The sequence below is a fragment of the Apus apus genome, chromosome 3 (assembly GCF_020740795.1).
Source record: "Apus apus isolate bApuApu2 chromosome 3, bApuApu2.pri.cur, whole genome shotgun sequence".
Classification (NCBI taxonomy): Eukaryota; Metazoa; Chordata; class Aves; order Apodiformes; family Apodidae; genus Apus; species Apus apus.
The window spans coordinates 88,186,330-88,204,253 of NC_067284.1; the positions used below are offsets into that span (position 1 = coordinate 88,186,330).

The window sequence follows — 17,924 nt, forward strand, 5'->3', positions numbered from 1 at the left end:
GACAGGAAGGGATGTTAAAGTGGTGGGAAATTGGTGAGGTCTGTCAGAGTAGTGGAAAAACACTATGGTTAGAGTTCCAAGGCCGTACCAAGAACAGCAGCACACGTCTCTTGCACTCTACTGCCTTCTCTCACTTTGCCCCATTGTGTGTGCTTAATAGCATAACTCTTCACCCTTTTCTTTCAAGAAAATAGGTGTCCCCTGGCCAGCAGAGAAATACTGTAAGCTAACTGTAAAAGTAATGGGGTTAATCTTTAGAAGGAAGACACAGTGTGGGCACGGAGCAGTACTACTGAAAGAGCACAAATAGCTGTCCAAATAGGCAGTGTCTTGTGCTTCTACTTGTTTGGAGAACAGGCATAGTGCACACCTATTAGCAGTTTCTAAAATTTGTAGATAACCTTTTGAAGTTCAATTCCAGCTTTTCCCTTATTGAAAAAGACAAGTGATTAACTTTTTTTTCACTTTTTTTTTTTCTTCCAATTTGCAGGTCTTCTCAGCATTGTGATGGAACCATTTTTTAAACGTGAAATCTTCGACACGTACCTTGTTCCTATCAGCATCAGCTATGAGAGGATATTAGAAGAATCTCTCTATGCATATGAACTCCTAGGAGTCCCAAAGCCCAAAGAATCTACATCCGTATGTAAATTCCTTAAGAACAGAACATAGGTGGATGTATGCACACCCTGTAGCACCAAAATTTTAGTTTTGCCCTTTTTGTTTTGTTAGGGGTTGTTAAAAGCCAGAAGAATTCTCAGTGACAATTTTGGTACCATACACATCTACGTTGGCCAGCCAGTATCACTTAGAACCTTGGCATCTGGGAGAATCAATCGGTGCCCATACAATTTGGTCCCCAGGTACTACATCTTTCCATGGTTTAAGCACAGGAAAAACATTTGTTTAGTCCTCACCTATGTAAAATAAGATGTTTTCTTGCACTTTTTTCTCAACTTCTCTCACCTCCCCTCCATCTCACTACTTATACCACTGAACCTGTTCTGTCTGAGCAGAGGCTTACTGTGTTTGGGATTGGGTGTTCCTGAAACATGCTACTTGCATGGCTTTGTACTGTGTTGAGAAGATGCCATTTTAGAAGTTAATCGCACGTGAGTCAGGCAAAGCTCTATTTTTGGAGAATTCAGTGGTTTTACCACTTCAAAATTCCACCTTTCTGCCCCTTCTTGCTTTATTACTACAAACTGTTATGTGACCATATGCTAGTGACCTGCAACTATGACTAGATGGAATGGCTTTTGCAATTTGTTGCACAAAACATAATACATATGAACTACGATTATTTTAAAAGATAACAAGTGTACAGCATCAATGGGAGAGTTCTGTGTTTCAAATACTGTTGTGAAGCTACTGGTATTGTACTCTACTTCTGTTCTACACAGCACATAGAATCACCCTCTAGGTGTTAGGTGCTGTGAAGTAATTATGGATCTGGGAACAATACAGGAGAAATAAGGAAGGGTGTGATTTATATTCCAGGTTCTGGAGCTCTTTACCTTGAACTGCATTGTTCTTTTCAGGCATCTTCCCCAAAAGCCGTCTGAGGATATCCAAGAATTTGTCAGTGATGTAGCTTATAAAATGGAGCTCCTGCAAATAGAAAACATGGTTTTGAGCCCATGGGTGCTGGTTGCTTCTGTCCTGCTCCAGAATTTGCCAGCCATGGATTTTGAACTTCTAATAGAAAAGACCCTGTGGCTTAAAGGCTTAACACAGACTTTTGGAGGATTCATTGAATGGCCTGGTATGCAGAGAAAGTGGTATTTCTATTTCCTTTGTTGCTTATGAAGGATAAATTGTATTTCTGTGGAAGCAGTGCATGGTGACAGCTCTACAGAATGTTTTCCTCATGTTGTATATCGATTTTAGGATATGCTAAAAATGCTGCTAAAACCTGGTAGATTTTGGCTTAGGCTGTAGAAGATACTACTTTGAAGAACAGTTAGGTGGAGGCAGAACAGATATTTTGCTGTTACTGAAGTGTGGAATGAGGGGGGAAGAAATTAGAAGGTGCTTGTATTAGAGTACTGGGATTTGCCTAGAGTCTGTCTTTCTGACCACTACTTAAGTCACAGGCAATTACCTGGTCTGCAACAATTAAACTTGGTGTGATGCCATGTTTGTTGCTTGATATTGACTATAGTAAAGTTGTTACTGTGGCAAAGAACTAGCAGAAACAAAGCTGTTATTTCTCTTATTTATTTTTTAATTTCACTTTACACCCAGAAACAGCAATGACTTTTGAGGAGGAGGCTTCTTTGCTGTTTATATTTATTTATATGTATATACACACACATATACACACACACACACACACACATGTGCGCACACTTATATATATATGTATAAAAAGTGTGTGTATATCTTGGCTGCTGAAAGGTTGATTCTCCTTCCAAACTTCCTGAACAATTGTTTTAAACTTCTCTCTGTGAGCCAAGGTGGCACAGGTGGTTAATTTTAGAGCCATGTGTATAATCAGGGTTCCCTCTCAGCACTGCAGTAAAGAAATACAAACAGGCCACAGTTGTAACAGGAATCTGTCATTTTTGGGAGAAAACCACATATTTCAGGGATCTGCACTGCAGGTAATGCAGACGAGGTTTGCTGCTGCCAGACTGGTAAAAGGAAGAATTTCATGGCACTATTTAAACTTTGTTTAAACTCTTACTGTACAGTAAACTGAAGAACTTAGCACATTTGGGTTTGCTTTTTAGTTTTGTTTATATTCTTAGCAGCAATGAATAAGCTTTTGCATTAGTAGAGTTGTGGAAAAAATAGGCATGGCAGAGGAATGACAGCAACTGAGCAGATTTTGTTGGAGTGTGCTGGCCCTGCTCAAGGCATCAGTTGCATAGAAACAGGGCTTGTTGTTTTGCTTTGGATTGTCAGTAATTTGAAAGAAGAACTGTATTTTAAAGGCTAATTTGATAGTGTTGCCAAGTCAGCAACTCTATTTACCCTGTCCATTCTTCTGTCTTCAGTTAGTTGTTTCTCCCTTTCATACACTGGTTGGTTATTGCAGGCAGATCATTTGTCTGAGTTTTAGAATTTTATATTAAAAACAAGAACTGCAAAGTTACTTGCTCACACTTCTGCTTATTGCATTGAGAAATATGAGAGCTTTAGCAAAAGGGAACAGAGTAGGCTGAAGGAGCAAATAAGATGCAAGGACATTCTGTGAAGTCTATGTTAAGGGAAAATATTTTTATAACAAAATAATATTCTTAAATAAGAGGAATTTTAGGGTGTTTTTTTTTCTGTCAGAGGCTATATTGATATGATTATGGTGCTGTGAACATGTAAAGTATATTCTAGGGTTCAAGTAAGAAGTTTTTATTGCTTCTTTCCTTGCTTGACAAACAGTTCGTATTTTAAGCAGGGGATGTTCTGGTAGTGTTTAACGTGTAGGGTATTCTAAAAAGGTGAGGATACTTTCAAGACTTGAGGTGCTGCTCTGTCTGAGTAGGATTTGTGGTGTGTTACATTAACAAAAAACTTGACCACAAGTTTGTGAAACTCATGCCTGCCTTCAAAGAACTTTGTGGTTTCAAAACAAAACAAAACAAAACAAAACCAAAACCACACGCTTCCTAGCCTTAGGCATTTTATAAGGATTGTCTTACGAAACAAAAATAAATTTGAGTTTAAGTACAATCTGGTTTCTCTTTGAGCAGGTCTGTTATGTAGCAATACTTAGATTAGGATGAGGCCCTTCCATGTATACGAGATTTGTGCATCGGATTCAAAACTTGAAGTGTCAAAAATGCCCAAGCAAAAGTATGATCTGCATTTCCTTACTGATGAGTGTATCCATCAAACAGATCCATCCCATTTTATTTGGAGGTTCAGAATACTTGTTCCAGAGACTAAGGGAATGTTTGTCATTGTTAGCAAGTGGAACATTTTGAAGTGCTTTAATTACAAACATGTCTGAAATTTGTTCTCTCCATCTCGTACTATGTCTAGGCTGCCAGTTCCTGGTATGGATTGTTTTAGGACTTCCCTCTAACTGAAAGTTTGGTGTAATAATGGGGTTTCAGTTATAAAACTTAATGGAATACTGGTGCATTACGTTCCCTTTTGCATTTTCCTGAGTGTTGCATTTTCCTGCTAGATAACCTGTGTGCCAAAAAAGCAGTGATGTCTGGCCTCAGCCTGCATTCCAACATTGCTTGCCTTGTTGATGGCCACGTGGTCCTAAATGACAAAGGAGTGGAAGATGGAGCCATAGAGGAAGTTGTCTTTAAGCGTGCTCTGGCTATCCTCATGTGTGCTACCTACAGAAACCAGCTGCTGAACGTGTTTGTGCGTCCATCTCTGGTGGCAGTTGCCCTGCAGATGACACACAGCTTCAGAAAAGGTACGTTTGGGTAGTTCTGAGGGTCTGCTGGCTTTGCTTCTTGTCCTGTCAGCTGTGAGAAGAGCATAAGGTTCCTGTGACTGCTAGTGGGAGCTAGCTGAGGGTGTTCTACTCTGGCTAAGGTCCAATAGCATAACGCAGATGTGTTGGGAGGGGACAGTGGTATTTTGCTTGCCATTTTTGTTTGTTTACCCTTTGATACTTTTGGAAGTAGGTATATTCTGCTGAGAGAGCAGGGTTAACATGAGCTGATCCCAGTTCTTAGGTGTCTTACTTTGTTGATGTTTAGAAGATGGTTTTTAGGTTATACACAGCTCACACTTGCATACAGTGCAGCCAGCTCTCAGTCTTTCTTCTCTTCCTGCTACTGTTTCTGAAGTATTGAAGTGTTTTCCAATACTTAGCTCTTAAAGAAACTTTTCAGCATACATTCTGTAGTTTTGTGCAGCATCTGATGATTGGTGCATGTTCTGGGAAGCTATAAGCTCCTGCTCTTTCTTTTTAGAAACAATTGAATCAAGTGCTTTGAGTACTTGATGTTCTGTTGTGGTGGTTTCTGCTGTATATTTAATGTCAAGCCCAATTTTTTTGAAAGAAGGTACTCTCTAAACTAAGGAGTACATGGCTTTTCACTTGCATGTTTTAAATTATGTTTTTAAACAACAGTACTGGTACAATATTTTTTTTTCAGAGGAAGTCTATAGCTGCTTCAGCTTCTTGCGAGATGTTTTTTCTGATGAGTTCATCTTTTTCCCTGGCGTTTCACTGAAGGTAAACCCATCTTTTTTACAAAAAATACTGGTAGTGAGTAACACAGCCAACTAAAATAGCATCTGATTTCAGGGTTCTGCTAAGAAAATGCTTTGTGATAAATACCTACAGTGTTATCAACTGGATCTGTAAGTGGGAGGGAGAACTTAAAAAGAGGTCAGAGTGAAGGTAGTAATTTGATTAGTTGCAAAACATTATCTGAATCCACAAGATTGCATATGCAATCTTGTTTTTGTTTTGGTTTTCTTCTGCTCTGGTAAAAAACTAAAAATCCTGAAATTGTCCAATTCTGAACAGTTGAAACGAACTGTAAAGTTTGGCTTTTTTGCATAAACCTACTAGTCTCCCAGTGTGGATACAAAAATACATGTAAAGCAGTCCTTTAAATGAAGTGTAAATAGTGTCTTCAGGCTCTGCAGTTGTGAAAGAGGGCTTAGGCTGTGAAGAAAAACAATTAATGTAGATTTAATTGAATTCTATCACAGAGTGGGTATATTCTGTCAGTGCAGAAAGAAAACAGGAATTCTTATTGAGGGTACACTAGGATAATTTTCTATAAAAGCTGTTGCAGACATAACAGCAGAGAGACACTGCTGCTCTTTCAGGAAGTTAAACTATAGGTATTATACCAGTTAATGCCCAACCATTGTGTGCCCTTATTATGTTTCACAAAGAGAGTACACAAATCTAGATTTAAGCAACTATTGTCCGCTGGTTTATTATGCTCCTCTCAGTGCAGCTGTGACTAGTTGCTATGTATAGCTCCATGTGTGTGGCCTGTGATGGCAGGACTACCAGAGGAGTGTGCCAACACCCAGCGCCTCACCTCTTAAAGTACGCCTCTGTACCCACCTCTCCTTGGCTGCACAGAATGGTGGTATCTATTCCGTAGTGTTCATACAGTGGCTACTGTTCTTCTTATGCCTTGAACTCTGAAGTTTTTGATGTTCCTGTGCATTAATAGACTTTAAAAAGTATTTTAATCATTTATGATTGAACCCATTTAGCTTTTTCCTGCTGGTCTTTATCTCATGTAGATTCATACAGCACTGTGGGGGAAGTGCTTATAGTGAAGCCTGAGTCAAACTTCTGTAGCCAAAATCTGCAGAGTTGAGGCGATGCAGCCTGTAAAGGTTTTGGAAGTGAGAACTTTCCTAAACAGTGTGCCTAGTAGAGTTTTACAGAAGCTTTAGTTGCATCCTATTTGCTTGAAAGAGCTTCCTTCTTGTTTCACCTCCTGCCCCACACAACCATTACTCAGACAAAGCCAGTGTTGTTGGTGCATGCTGCCTTATTGTGGGGCTGGGATTTCTGCCTGCTCTCCTAACACAGCTGGACACAAGCAAGCTGTGAAAACCAACTTGCAGTGTCGCTTGGTGCACATCCTGCTGGGTCCAACCCGCTTGAAATGCAGGTGAGCACGATTTTGTTAGTAAAAACCCTGGTTCAGCACCATACCAAATATAAACTGGTAAGTCCATTTGTAGTTTTTATTTTGATTAAAAAATGATTAAATGTAATTTTCATCACTGTTAAGGTCAAATACCTGACGGTGGTATTTGTGATCTTTCCTTCACTAAAAAAAGAGATAAGTAAAATTTTCATTAAAATATTCAAGACCTGTAACTACATTAAAATCTCATAGATTTTTATATAGAAGAGAATTGAGCGTTTTTTAAGGTCTGATTGGCACCGTTATGTTTACTTTTCATTGTCAGTAATTGTTGCCTCTTGCAACTTTTAACTACCAAAACCAAGCAGGCAAGAGGAAGATGACTGGCTATGACTTACTTTGCTGGAGTCAAATTAAATACTTGATATAATGTTAAGGGATCTCTTAGGCCTGTGACTAGTGGAGTCCCTCAGGGGTTGGTACTGGGACCGGTGTTGTTCAACATCTTCATCAACGACCTGGATGAGGGTACAGAATGTACCCTCAGCAAGTTTGCTGATGACACCAAGCTGGGAGGAGTGGCTGACACACCAGAAGGCTGTGCTGCCATTCAGAGAGACCTAGACAGGCTGGAGACTTGGGCGGGGAAAAACCTGATGAAGTTCAACAAGGGCAAGTGTAGAGTTTTGCATTTGGGGAAGAAAAATGCCATGTACCAGTACAGGTTGGGGGCTGACCTGCTGGAGAGCAGTGTAGGTGAAAGGGATCTGGGGGTCCTGGTAGACAGGAGGATGACCATGAGCCAGCAGTGTGCCCTTGTGGCTAAGAAGGCCAGTGGCATCCTGGGGTGCATTAGAAAGGGTGTGGTTAGTAGGTCAAGAGAGGTTCTCCTCCCCCTCTATTCTGCATTGGTGAGGCCGCATCTGGAGTATTGTGTCCAGTTCTGGGCCCCTCAGTTCAGGAAGGACAGGGAACTGCTGGAAAGAGTCCAGCGCAGAGCCACTAAGATGATTAAGGGAGTGGAACATCTCCCTTATGAGGAAAGGCTGAGGGAGCTGGGTCTCTTTAGTTTGGAGAAAAGGAGACTGAGGGGTGACCTCATCAATGTTTACAAATACGTAAAGGGTGAGTGTCAAGAAGATGGAGCTAAGCTTTTTTCAGTGATGACCAGTGATAGGACAAGGAGTAATGGATACAAATTGGAGCATAGGAGGTTTAAGGTGAATATCAGAAAAAATTTTTTTACTGTGAGAGTGACAGAGCACTGGAACAGGCTGCCCAGAGAGGTTGTGGAGTCTTCTTCACTGGAGACATTCAAAACCCGCCTGGACGCCTTCCTGTGTGATGTGCTCTAGGTGACCCTGCTCTGGCAGGGGGGTTGAACTAGATGATCTTTTGAGGTCCCTTCCAACCCCTATGTTTCTATGATTCTATGATTCTTAGCAACCCACCCCTCTAGTTATCCACGTGCTTGTCATGTCTGTGTCCCATCCCCTCATGTCCTCTCTGTGTATGTGTCCTGGGTCCCCTCTCTCCGTGCTGATATTGGTAGTTACATGGTTTTGCCACTGACATTTCCATAGTTTGCAACTTTTGGCCTTTGTGCTGTTTCTTTTGTAGAGGGAAGGTCAGTGAACTATGTTATTATTTATCATAAACAGTGCAAGTGAGATAAAAGCAAACCCTGACTTAATGAACAAACAAACCCATAGGAAAAAAAACAACTAAAAAAAAAGAATGTGACCCTATTCTGACAGAATACTGAGGGAGCTGTGATATTATTGTATTTAAGAGCATGTTCCCACCACCTTTTTAAGGGTATTTCTGGTATATAGGAAAAATGTGGTTTGAGTCTTTTGAGGACTGAGTCTAGAAATGGAAGTGGTGTCCTGCTGCGTCGTTCATTTTGCAGGAAAAGGTAGCGGCACTTAATGTAGCTGTTAAAATGTCAGTCATGCTTCTTTCTCCCAGGACTTTGAGGAAGGATGTTTTCTACTCACAAAATGTGATGCCATTCAAACAACTCAACAGGAAATCTACCCTACCGAAAAAGGAAGTGTTACAGTATCTTTCTTGTCAGTTATGTTCAGACCTTTTCTGGAAGGTTATCAGGTATGTTCTTCAGAAAATTCCCTTTTTTCCTGTGCTTTATAGGGAAATTAGGAGAGCTGTGATACTTCTGCAGTATGAATAGTGACTTGCATTCATGGCTGGGGAGTGCAGCAGTTGAGAAAGAGCAGCAGCAAATAACTTAAACATCACCCTCCACCCACGATCCTGGTTTCAGCTTTTGGCTCAGACTTTTCCAGTTGACTAAAGCAGTAACTACCTTATAATGTTATGGCCTGTTGTGGGTTTATAAGCTTCACAGGGAGTGTGCTGCTACCAGCTTCATTGCTCACTTTTTGAGTAGCTCTTGCTTCATTCATTTAGTGTGGGCTGTCCTGCCAGGTGCGGAAATGAGTTTGCATCTCATATCTGATACCTTTTTGGGGAGTCATTAATTACATCCCTATCTTTTAAATACTTTGGGTATCCAAGGTCTTAATAAGACTAAACACAATTCTGTAATAAACAATGTATACAAAAGCAAGAGGCAAAAATCTCAGGTATGGCAGCATAATGTTGGTGGGAATGTAGATGTTTGAATGTAGTGGAATCATTTAATGATCTGGTGTATGACTTGGACTGAACTGTACTGATTTGCCCAGTTTTTCTCATCTGTAAAACAGGTATTGCTTAAAGAAAATGATACCATTTCCGATTGTGAGAACAGTAATGTTAAAGTAATGTCTAAGGTAACTATTATAGTAGTACTGAATAATATTTTAATATTCTGATACCTGTTAAACAGCAATAAAAATTTCAGATGCTCTATGTAATGATACCTTTTGTGTTCCTCGCCTACACTTTTCAAAGTGTAGCAGTATTACTTACTTAGGAGGTCACTTCCATTTGTGATTCATTAGAAGCTGACAATCAAAATGAAAGAAACGCTAATTATTTTTTTTTGTGTTAGTTAATTTTCAGATACCTCTCAAAGGAAACAAAAGAAGCCTTTACGGAGAAGCAGTTTATACCTGGAGTCCGCAACTTCGTTTTTCAACTTCTTGAGAAGGGTGTGTAACAGCCATTGTGCAATAGGACTTTACAAGTGCAGCATGTTGGTGGACAGCAATCAAACTTTGGGTTGTGTTTCTGCTTTCCCTGTAGGGAACACACAGTGTTATGAAGCGCTGTCTTCTGACATGCAGAAAAATGCCTTAGCAGCTCTCGTGCAACTGGGTGCAGTGAAGAAGAAGAAAACGTGAGTAATGTTGTTTTGATGTGTAGAAGTCAGTGTGTGAAATTACTGGCAGTTCTCAGCTACTGAACTTAGTGTTAAGCAGAATAGCAGAACGTGGACTGCCTGAACACCAGTCAACTGGTTGATTGGCTTTACCTGAGTCATGGTGAAGACCCAGGTAGTTCTTTTCAGTACACCTTGTAGGAGCCGAGTGGCACTCCCTCATAGTGAAAACACTCCTGTGTGACCCAGCAACAAAATTCATTAACCCACTAGTAGGCTGCTTCTGAGTCCTTTTTACCTTTTGGTTTTCAAAGTTTCTCCCAAGGCTTTGGTAAGCAAATAGAACAGTCCTGCTTGATTTTAACAAGTCCCTGCATTGTCTTGACTGTTTCACAGAATGTAGCTGGCAGCTGATGACCCCGGGTTTTTCCTTAAGTCTCTTCGAGAATGAATTGGTTAAGGTTTGTAGTTGCAACAAGTACTCATGTTACCTCTGCTGCCACGTCACTGTGCTGAATAGATAGATGTCTGTAGGTAAATTCCCCTTTCAAGTCAATGAAATAAATCACTTGAGTGTGACAGAATGTGACATCAGCTGAAGATTCGGTTCAGTTTCAGAGAGACAGTCTTGAAAATTATACAATTGAAAAAACCCCAAACATTCTTCTACAGTTGTCCCCAGTAAAAATCAGGGGAAGAGAGAGACAAGGGAACAAGAGGAGGGATAAAGAAACCATAATTGTCCTTGAGTTCAAGCTGTTTAGAAGTCTGCCAGGTCCTTAATATGTATGCTGGTAGGATAAAAAAGTAAAATAATTACGAAAATGGTTAATTCAGATTATTTGTATGGAAATGACTGGGAAAAGAAATAATCATTGAAGAAACAAGTTTTTGTTTTTTTTTTTCTTCTTTTAACTATAGGTCAAATGGATTCACTTACAGTGTAAATCAAGAGGCTGTTAATAAAATCCTGGACATGTTTGGTAAGTGTTCTCAGATTCGTTTGAAGGGAGCTTCTCAAATTATGAATCACTTTGGACAATGCACGTACATTAGATGTAGTGTTTTTCCGTAGTAGTTTCTTAGATTTATCTGTATAAAAATCCTAATGGTATTTTTATACAAGACTTTTTTCTGCTGTCATTGAGTGCAGCAATGAATCTCCCTTCTTCACTTGAAATAACGTGCAGCCCGATGACCCAAGGAGAGTAAAGCAAAAAAGCGGTTTACAGGAGTGGCATTTACAGCGTTTTGATGAGAGCCATTTTGCTTTCTTTATTTTTTTCCACCCCTTAGATGCCAGGATACCTGTACAGAAACCCGTGGCTGCACGGCTCTAGGTGGTTCCCGATGCTCTGACTGGATCTCGGCGCCTGCCGAGGACACGGCCCGGCACCCTGGGGAGGGAGCAGGGCAGGATTCCCTCCTGCCAGCGTGGGAGGAGAGGTGTCCGAACCGCTTGGGAGCCGCTGCCGCCCAGGGCTGGGGTTCTCTTGGTATCCTCAATGCGTTTTGGTTTTTAGAACAGATTCAACGTTGTCTTTTTTTTTTTTTTTTCCCTTTCGGATACGTATTTAAAGAGATGCGCACAGTAATGGCTAATTAAATGCGTTTTTCTAGACTTGTAACAAGGAATGTGATTGATTTAAAATATTTCATGGCTGTGACAAATGTAACAGGGAATTAAGGACTTACCACTCCTGTTGAGAGAAGTCCATCGCTGGCTGGCTACACGTAGGCCCAGGCCCTCAGGAGCGAGGAGCACAAGGAGCGTCTTGGGCAATGACTGGAAATGCTCATCCTGTTGGGTTCTGCTTGGGTTTGTTTGGGTTTTTTTTTTGGGCGACTGGCGTTATTTTAATTACTTAATGAATGTTATATTTAAAAATCGAATTAAATCTGCGATGTTCATGTGGCCGTTATTCCTCCGCGCGGCCGGTGGGGGGCGGGGTTGCGGGGCGGGGTTGCGGGGCGGGGTTGCGGGGCGGGGTTGCGGGGCGGGGTTGCGGGGCGGGGTTGCGGGGCGGGGTTGCGGGGCGGGGAGGCCGTCGGGGGGCGGGGTTGCGGGGAGGCCGTCGGGGGGCGGGGTTGCGGGGAGGCCGTCGGGGGGCGGGGTTGCGGGGAGGCCGTCGGGGGGCGGGGTTGCGGGGAGGCCGTCGGGGGGCGGGGCGGGGTTGCGGGGCGGGGCGCATGCCCTCGCCCTTCCGTTGGCAGCATGGCGGCCGGCGCGGAGCTGGGCTTCGCGGCCCCGGCGGCGGGCCCGGGCGGCGCCTGGCGGCTGCGCAGCCCCTACTTCCCCAGCAAGGTCGGCGGGCGGCCGGCGTGGCTGGGTGAGGCCGGGCTGCCGGGCCCGGCCGCCCTGCGCTGCGCCCGCTGCCAGCAGCCCTGCGCCTTGCTGCTCCAGCTGTACGCGCCGCTGCCCGGCCGCCCCGACGCCTTCCACCGCACGCTCTTCGTCTTCGCCTGCCGCGGCGCCTCTTGCTACCGCCTGCCGGGCCCGCGGGGGCCGCTGTGCGGTGAGGCGGGGGGCGGCCGGCGCGGTTGGGGCGAGGGCCGCCGGCCGCCGCCCCGCTCACCGCCGCCTCTCGCCCGCAGTGTTCCGGAACCAGCTGCCGCGGCGGAACGACACCTACTCCGAGGAGCCGCCCCCCGAGGAGCCGCCGCCGGGCCCCGCCGGGCCGCCCCGCCGGCTGCGCAGCGGCGCTGCGCTCTGCCGCGTCTGCGGCTGCCTGGGGCCCCGCCGCTGCGGGCGGTGCCGCCGCGCTGCCTACTGCGGGCGCCAGCACCAGGCGCTGGACTGGCGGGGGCACCGGCGGGACTGCGGCGCCGCAGGTGGGTCCCGGCGGGGCGGGCGCGCTGAGCGCGGGCTGCGCTGCCGGGCTGGGGCAGCGGAGCTCTGATCCCTCGGCGTGCGCCGAGACAGGTGCTCGTTGCGCGGACCTTTCAGCCTGCAGAGCTCGCTTGTGAGCGGGGCAAGGGTGTGCAGAGGAGGAAAAAAAAGGGAGCTCGTGTCTTCTGCGTTGTCCTACGGCTTGTAAGGGACCTATCAGTAACTTTTTTAAGGTACTCTTCTACCCGTTACATACTTGGTGACATCGCTCACTATCCCCCTGTGCCTCGGCACTTGTCAGATCACACCTGCAATACTGTGTTCAGTTCTGGTCCCCGCTGTATGAAAAGATGTGGACGGGCTGGAGAGGGTGCAGAGAAGGGCCACGAAGATGATGGAAGGACTGGGCAGCCCGCTGGGGGAGGAAAGGCTGAAGGAACTGGGTTTGTTCAGCCTGGAGAAAAAAGGGCTCAGGGGACATCTCATCACCATGTTCCAGTGACTGAAGGGTGGCTACAAAGAAAATGGAGACTCTTTTTACAAGGAGTCACATAGATGAGATGAGGGATAATGGGTACAAGGTAGTCTTGGGGAGATTTTGATTTGAGATAAGGAATTTTTTTCACAATGAGAACAATATTCCATTGGAAAAGTCTCCCCAGGTAAGTGGTGGATTCACTGCTGGTCTGTCTTTGCCTCTAATAGATTTACGAAGATTCAAAGCAATGCATCACCTATCGTAGTTTTCTACACCCCTTAATATAAAACCTTTCTTATGTTTAAATCAGACCTAGCAGTGATGTAACTTGCTCACACAGTGCTTGTACTGTGTTTATGCTGTGTGGTTTACTGTGTAGCTTTTGGGGAGAAGGACACGTAACATGCAATGACGCTGTGGTAATTATCTGTTTTCTGTTTTGTAGATGAGTCGGGGGATACAATTCCAGAGCATAACGAATTCCTTTTTCCAGAATTTGAAATTTTGATAGAGCCTGAGGAACCGGAATTTCCTGCTGACAGCAGTGCAGATCTTGGTAATGAACAAGGAGCTGTAGATACATCAAAGGACTCGAAAGAACCAGGGGAACTGAGAGCTACAGTCAGTGCAGGTAAGACACTGCCTGTTCTTCTTAATAAAGCCTGTATTACATCTCTAAAATATAAAATACTGTGGTTTTTAAGCGTTCATTGTTAACTGCTGGTGATAAAAGGCTAAATCAACAGTCATTTGTGATGCATGTTTTTTGTATGCATCCCGTAATAGAAGTTGCTTTTAGGGGAGAGATGTTCTAAGCCCCAGCCCTGTGCACTGTTGAAGTGGCTGTTGCTGCAGTGAAGCTGCAGGTGGCTGGGAGTTACACTGTGTCCCTGTGTGCTTCCCGCAGGTAAGGAACAATGCCAGTGAGAAGAACAGGGCTCTGAGCATCTATCTGCTGCTAGACACTGTTGGAATCAGGAGACTGAGTCAGAGGGTCTCGGCCAGACTTGGTTCAATTTGTCTTAGTTTATGGAAAATACTTAACAAATTTCCTTGTCTATGCTTGAAGAAAACTTTGGAGGCTACAGTAATTGACTTGGAATTAAGCAGTTGAAGTGCAGGCTGCTTCCTTTTCCTCCCCCTCTCCAAATTCACGATGTGTTTGCAGCTCCCCACACCAGCTTTGCACACACGCGGGGTGGAGAGTTGATGGTACGCAAAAGGCTGCTGGGGTTCCCAGCTGGCCCTTACTGTGGTCTGAAGCTGCCTTTAGACTTATTAGTGTCCCATATTGATGTGAACAGGGGAGCATAACAGGCTTAACACTTCAGTGCTAGGAACTGACATCTGGCACATGCATGGCATGGGTGGTCTTTTCCAGATCTCATATTCTGAAGACTCAGCAGTCTCAGTGATCCCTGCTGGGACCCATAAGCTTTGGTAGATTAACCCCTTTCCAGCCTTCCAATACTGACATCTGTGTTTAAACTGCTACTAAAACTAGAAAACAAATCTTGTGTGTGACTGAATCTTAATATATAAAAAAGGAGAAAAAAAAAAAGTTATAGTGATTTATACTGAGAATGATTCTTGGAAGCAAAATGCACTTCTAGGTACAATATTTATTCTAATTTTTGGCTGTCTTGCATTAGCCTGTAACCTTTGGTTTTCTGGTTGGGTTCTTTTCTTGCTTAGGTGAAGCACTTCAGTCCTTAGATGAAGAGACATTGGAAGCAATGGCAAAACATGAGACTGAAGAAGACAAGATCTTCCAGATGTTCAAAGAGCGAGTAGCTGCTGAACCAGAGCAGGTCAGAAGATGGAACAGCCTTTGAACTTGCAGGTTCTGGCACAGCATCCTGCTGCACCTGCAAAATGTTTCACTGCCTTTTGTACCTACAGTTAGAAATGGTAATGGGGATGCCTGCTCATCTTCCACACACCTTAACCAACATAGCCTAACCTTTCTTACGTTGAAAGAACTTGAGTCATGCTGAAGTAAAAATTTAGCACCTGCCCATCTCTCTGAAAAGGAATAGGCCAGGATGAGAAGGCACAAGGATGCTGAAGCCAGTATGAGTGTAGGACCTGCCATCCTGTGAAGTGGTTCTGACCAAAGGAGATGGTGAACTATGGCTCTCTTCCCCAGCTTTTGGCCCTTGTTGGCTTTCCTTCTCAGCAGAACCAAAACTTCAGTGAGTTCTGTCAGTCACCAGCTGCATGAAGAAAGTTGGTTTGGCTTTTTTAAAGGTTGAAGAAATTAGTGATGCCTTTAGTTGAAATTTTTCAACCATTTAAAACAGAAATATTGGCCAATGATGCTTCTTGCTCACACAAGAGGCCAAAAAAACCCACGTTGTTAAACAAACATAGCTCCTGGTTCCATTCAGAGGAAACACAGGCCCAAATCCATGAAAGTGGAGGAAGAAGAAATTCTTTCCATGTTTTACCTGCTAGCTGAGGGGTGAGAGTGAACATCCATAAACCCTCAGACTTGTGAGTCTGATCCCTCCTCTGCTTGGGATAGGTGCATCACCTCCCCCTCTGACCATCCCCAGACTGACTGATCTGTATAAACATCCTCTTGTTGATAATGCCTGATTTGGTACATAAATATTTAGATAGTAACAGAACAAGAAATTATATGAATTAATTTAAAGGACTGTCCATTTTCATTTAGATGCAGAACTACAAATGGAAGAGCTGAGTTGTATTCCTGACTTTTCTGTATAGGTCTTTATGTTAATTATCAATCTGCTTTTCCTCCAGCTCAAGACTATAAAATACCTGACCTAGCACTTCTGGGTCCCTTAACTAGAGAAATACAAATGCAGTTTATCCCTCGATCATTGAAAAACTGCTGTATGAATACTTTCATGATTCTAACCGCTAAGAAAACTGACGTAAAGAACCTGTCTATTGCAACTGATAGACTTTGCCATGGGTAATACTTAAAAAAGAACTGACTTTTTTTCTGTGCCATCTTACTGCTTTGCCTATTTCAGTAAATACCAATTATATACCAGGATGAAAAGACAGTCCTGATAACTTAAACTTCTTCACTATTTCAGATTATTAGATACTGCAGAGGAGGTGAAGGACCAATCTGGGTATCAGGTGAAAATATTCCTGAAGAAAAAGATATCCCAAATTGTTTATGTGGAGCCAAAAGGATTTTTGAATTCCAGGTATGTAAATTTATTTAAATATAATACAGGTAATGTAGTTCAGATTAACAGGCTCTATTTGTATAGCTGTTGGCTTGTAATTAGAATCATAGCATGGTTTGGGTTGGAAGGGACTGTAAATATCATCTAGTTCCAGCACGTCCCACTAGACCACATTTCTCAAAGCCCCATCCAACCTGGCCTAGAACACTTCCAGGGAAATGTTAGAGCGAGGAAGTTGCTACAAACTAACTATGGTGCATTGTACAGAGTCCTTATTTACTGTGTTAACTGCTGGTTTTTGTACAACTTTGACATGTGGTAATTGGCAAAGTTCAGAAAATAGTGCACTTGTGAATATGGAACCACCTCTTAAATAAAAGGAGTCTGGTGGTTGTGTATATTATAAAAACACCTTCACAATGTGAATTTGAAATATGACTGGCTGGAAGTATTCAGCTGCAGACTTTTCAATGCTAGAAGCACAGGTATAGTGAATGCTCTGATTATCATGCAAAAGCAAAACAACATTGTGAAGGCAATTTCTAATAGAAGGCAGCTTACACATTAGGCAATGCTTAGTTAAGTAAAAGTTCTGTAGATTCCCAGTACATCTACTATACTGTTTTAGGAATTCCAAGTGTATTTTATTTGAGCTCCTGTGTTAGTAGTTTTCATTAGGATTTTGGTGTGAGAGAACATAAATGAAGACATGACCCTTACTGGGGAAGAGACTCAGAGCGAGGGCAGAGAGCTGTGGCCTGGCTCTAAACCTTTGTTCTTCCTTGAAGATTATGCCGCAGCTCCTGAACCACCTTCAGGTTGACAGCCTTGGAGAGAGCATTGACTGGGGAACGCTGGTGGTGTACACTTGTGCTGACAACTGCGGTGAGGGGAGTGAATATCTGGAAGAGTTCATATGGAAACAAGACTTCTCTGCAGGCTCTATTTAACTTCCATTAAGTTACTAAGGCGAATCATCTAAATAGATCGCTTGCCTTATTTCTGTGCATCGGCACTTGGCAAACAGGTCACTGAACTGGTCACTGACACCTGTAGACCCTGACAGCCTCTCTTGTGCTCCATGAGAGCTTTCACTTCAACCTGATCATGAAGCCAGATGCAGTTGTTCAATCAATTGCACTTCAAATCTAAATTCTGAAAGGTTTAAAATAAAGATTAAATATTTTTTGATTGGTGAAAGTATCTTTTTTTTTGGCTACTGAACTTCAAGAACATCGATTGTTGGCTGACAGGATTTTCTTTGTGCTAGTCAAAAATTACCATTCATTCACAGAGAAAAGCTGACTGCTGTAATGTCACTCAAGTGCTTTTGCTCAGTAGGTGTACGGAAGTCACAGTTAAGACAAAGCTGCTTAGCCTTCCCCTTTGGAACTTAAATCTACTTCCCTTTCTCCAAAGGTACACTGAATATAACTTTGTAGTTGTTACATGTTCTGATCAACTGTCTATTAAAAATAAAATGCAAAAAAATTGTTTTATCTGATTTAAAACTTATTAACTGAGTGGTACTTCTGCATGGAACTGTCTGGTGTAGAAGTAGTTAAACAAAGGCAGCCATACCAGAACATGTTTGTCATATTACTTGCTGCCT

At 43.2% G+C, this 17,924-nt stretch overlaps 2 protein-coding genes across 4 annotated transcripts in view; both read left to right on the forward strand.

The window, feature by feature from the left end:
• The window catches only part of GNPAT (glyceronephosphate O-acyltransferase), a 23,880-nt gene extending 12,135 nt beyond the window's left edge, over nt 1-11,745 (forward strand). For both annotated transcript variants that reach the window (XM_051616202.1, XM_051616204.1), the window contains exons 7-16: nt 491-642; nt 733-863; nt 1,542-1,765; nt 4,136-4,381; nt 5,073-5,152; nt 8,517-8,657; nt 9,565-9,664; nt 9,759-9,852; nt 10,756-10,817; nt 11,131-11,745. In XM_051616202.1, coding sequence (XP_051472162.1) covers nt 491-642; nt 733-863; nt 1,542-1,765; nt 4,136-4,381; nt 5,073-5,152; nt 8,517-8,657; nt 9,565-9,664; nt 9,759-9,852; nt 10,756-10,817; nt 11,131-11,174 — 1,274 coding nt within the window. In that variant the 3' untranslated portion in view covers nt 11,175-11,745. The remainder of the gene's footprint in view (nt 1-490; nt 643-732; nt 864-1,541; nt 1,766-4,135; nt 4,382-5,072; nt 5,153-8,516; nt 8,658-9,564; nt 9,665-9,758; nt 9,853-10,755; nt 10,818-11,130) is intronic.
• Nucleotides 11,746-12,016: 271 nt separating this feature from the next.
• On the forward strand, nt 12,017-17,512 carry PDCD2 (programmed cell death 2). 2 transcript variants are annotated; one of them, XM_051616155.1, is made up of 6 exons: nt 12,017-12,350; nt 12,430-12,666; nt 13,588-13,773; nt 14,838-14,953; nt 16,214-16,330; nt 17,101-17,512. In XM_051616155.1, the coding sequence occupies exons 1-6, from the start codon at nt 12,050-12,052 to the stop codon at nt 17,260-17,262; spliced, it is 1,119 nt and encodes a 372-aa protein (XP_051472115.1). In that variant the 5' UTR covers nt 12,017-12,049; the 3' UTR covers nt 17,263-17,512. The 2 variants fall into 2 exon arrangements, with proteins under 2 accessions (XP_051472115.1, XP_051472116.1); XM_051616156.1 differs by having other exon boundaries at nt 13,636-13,773.
• The last annotated feature ends 412 nt before the right edge of the window (nt 17,513-17,924 follow it).

Bases quoted from the DNA above. Each gene is read 5' to 3' on its own strand.
- PDCD2 (XM_051616155.1), top strand. From the start codon at position 12,050: ATGGCGGCCGGCGCGGAGCTGGGCTTCGCGGCCCCGGCGGCGGGCCCG. The intron at 12,667-13,587 runs GTGGGTCCCGGC...TCTGTTTTGTAG, and splicing joins GCGGGACTGCGGCGCCGCAG to ATGAGTCGGGGGATACAATT. The intron at 14,954-16,213 runs GTCAGAAGATGG...TCACTATTTCAG, and splicing joins TAGCTGCTGAACCAGAGCAG to ATTATTAGATACTGCAGAGG.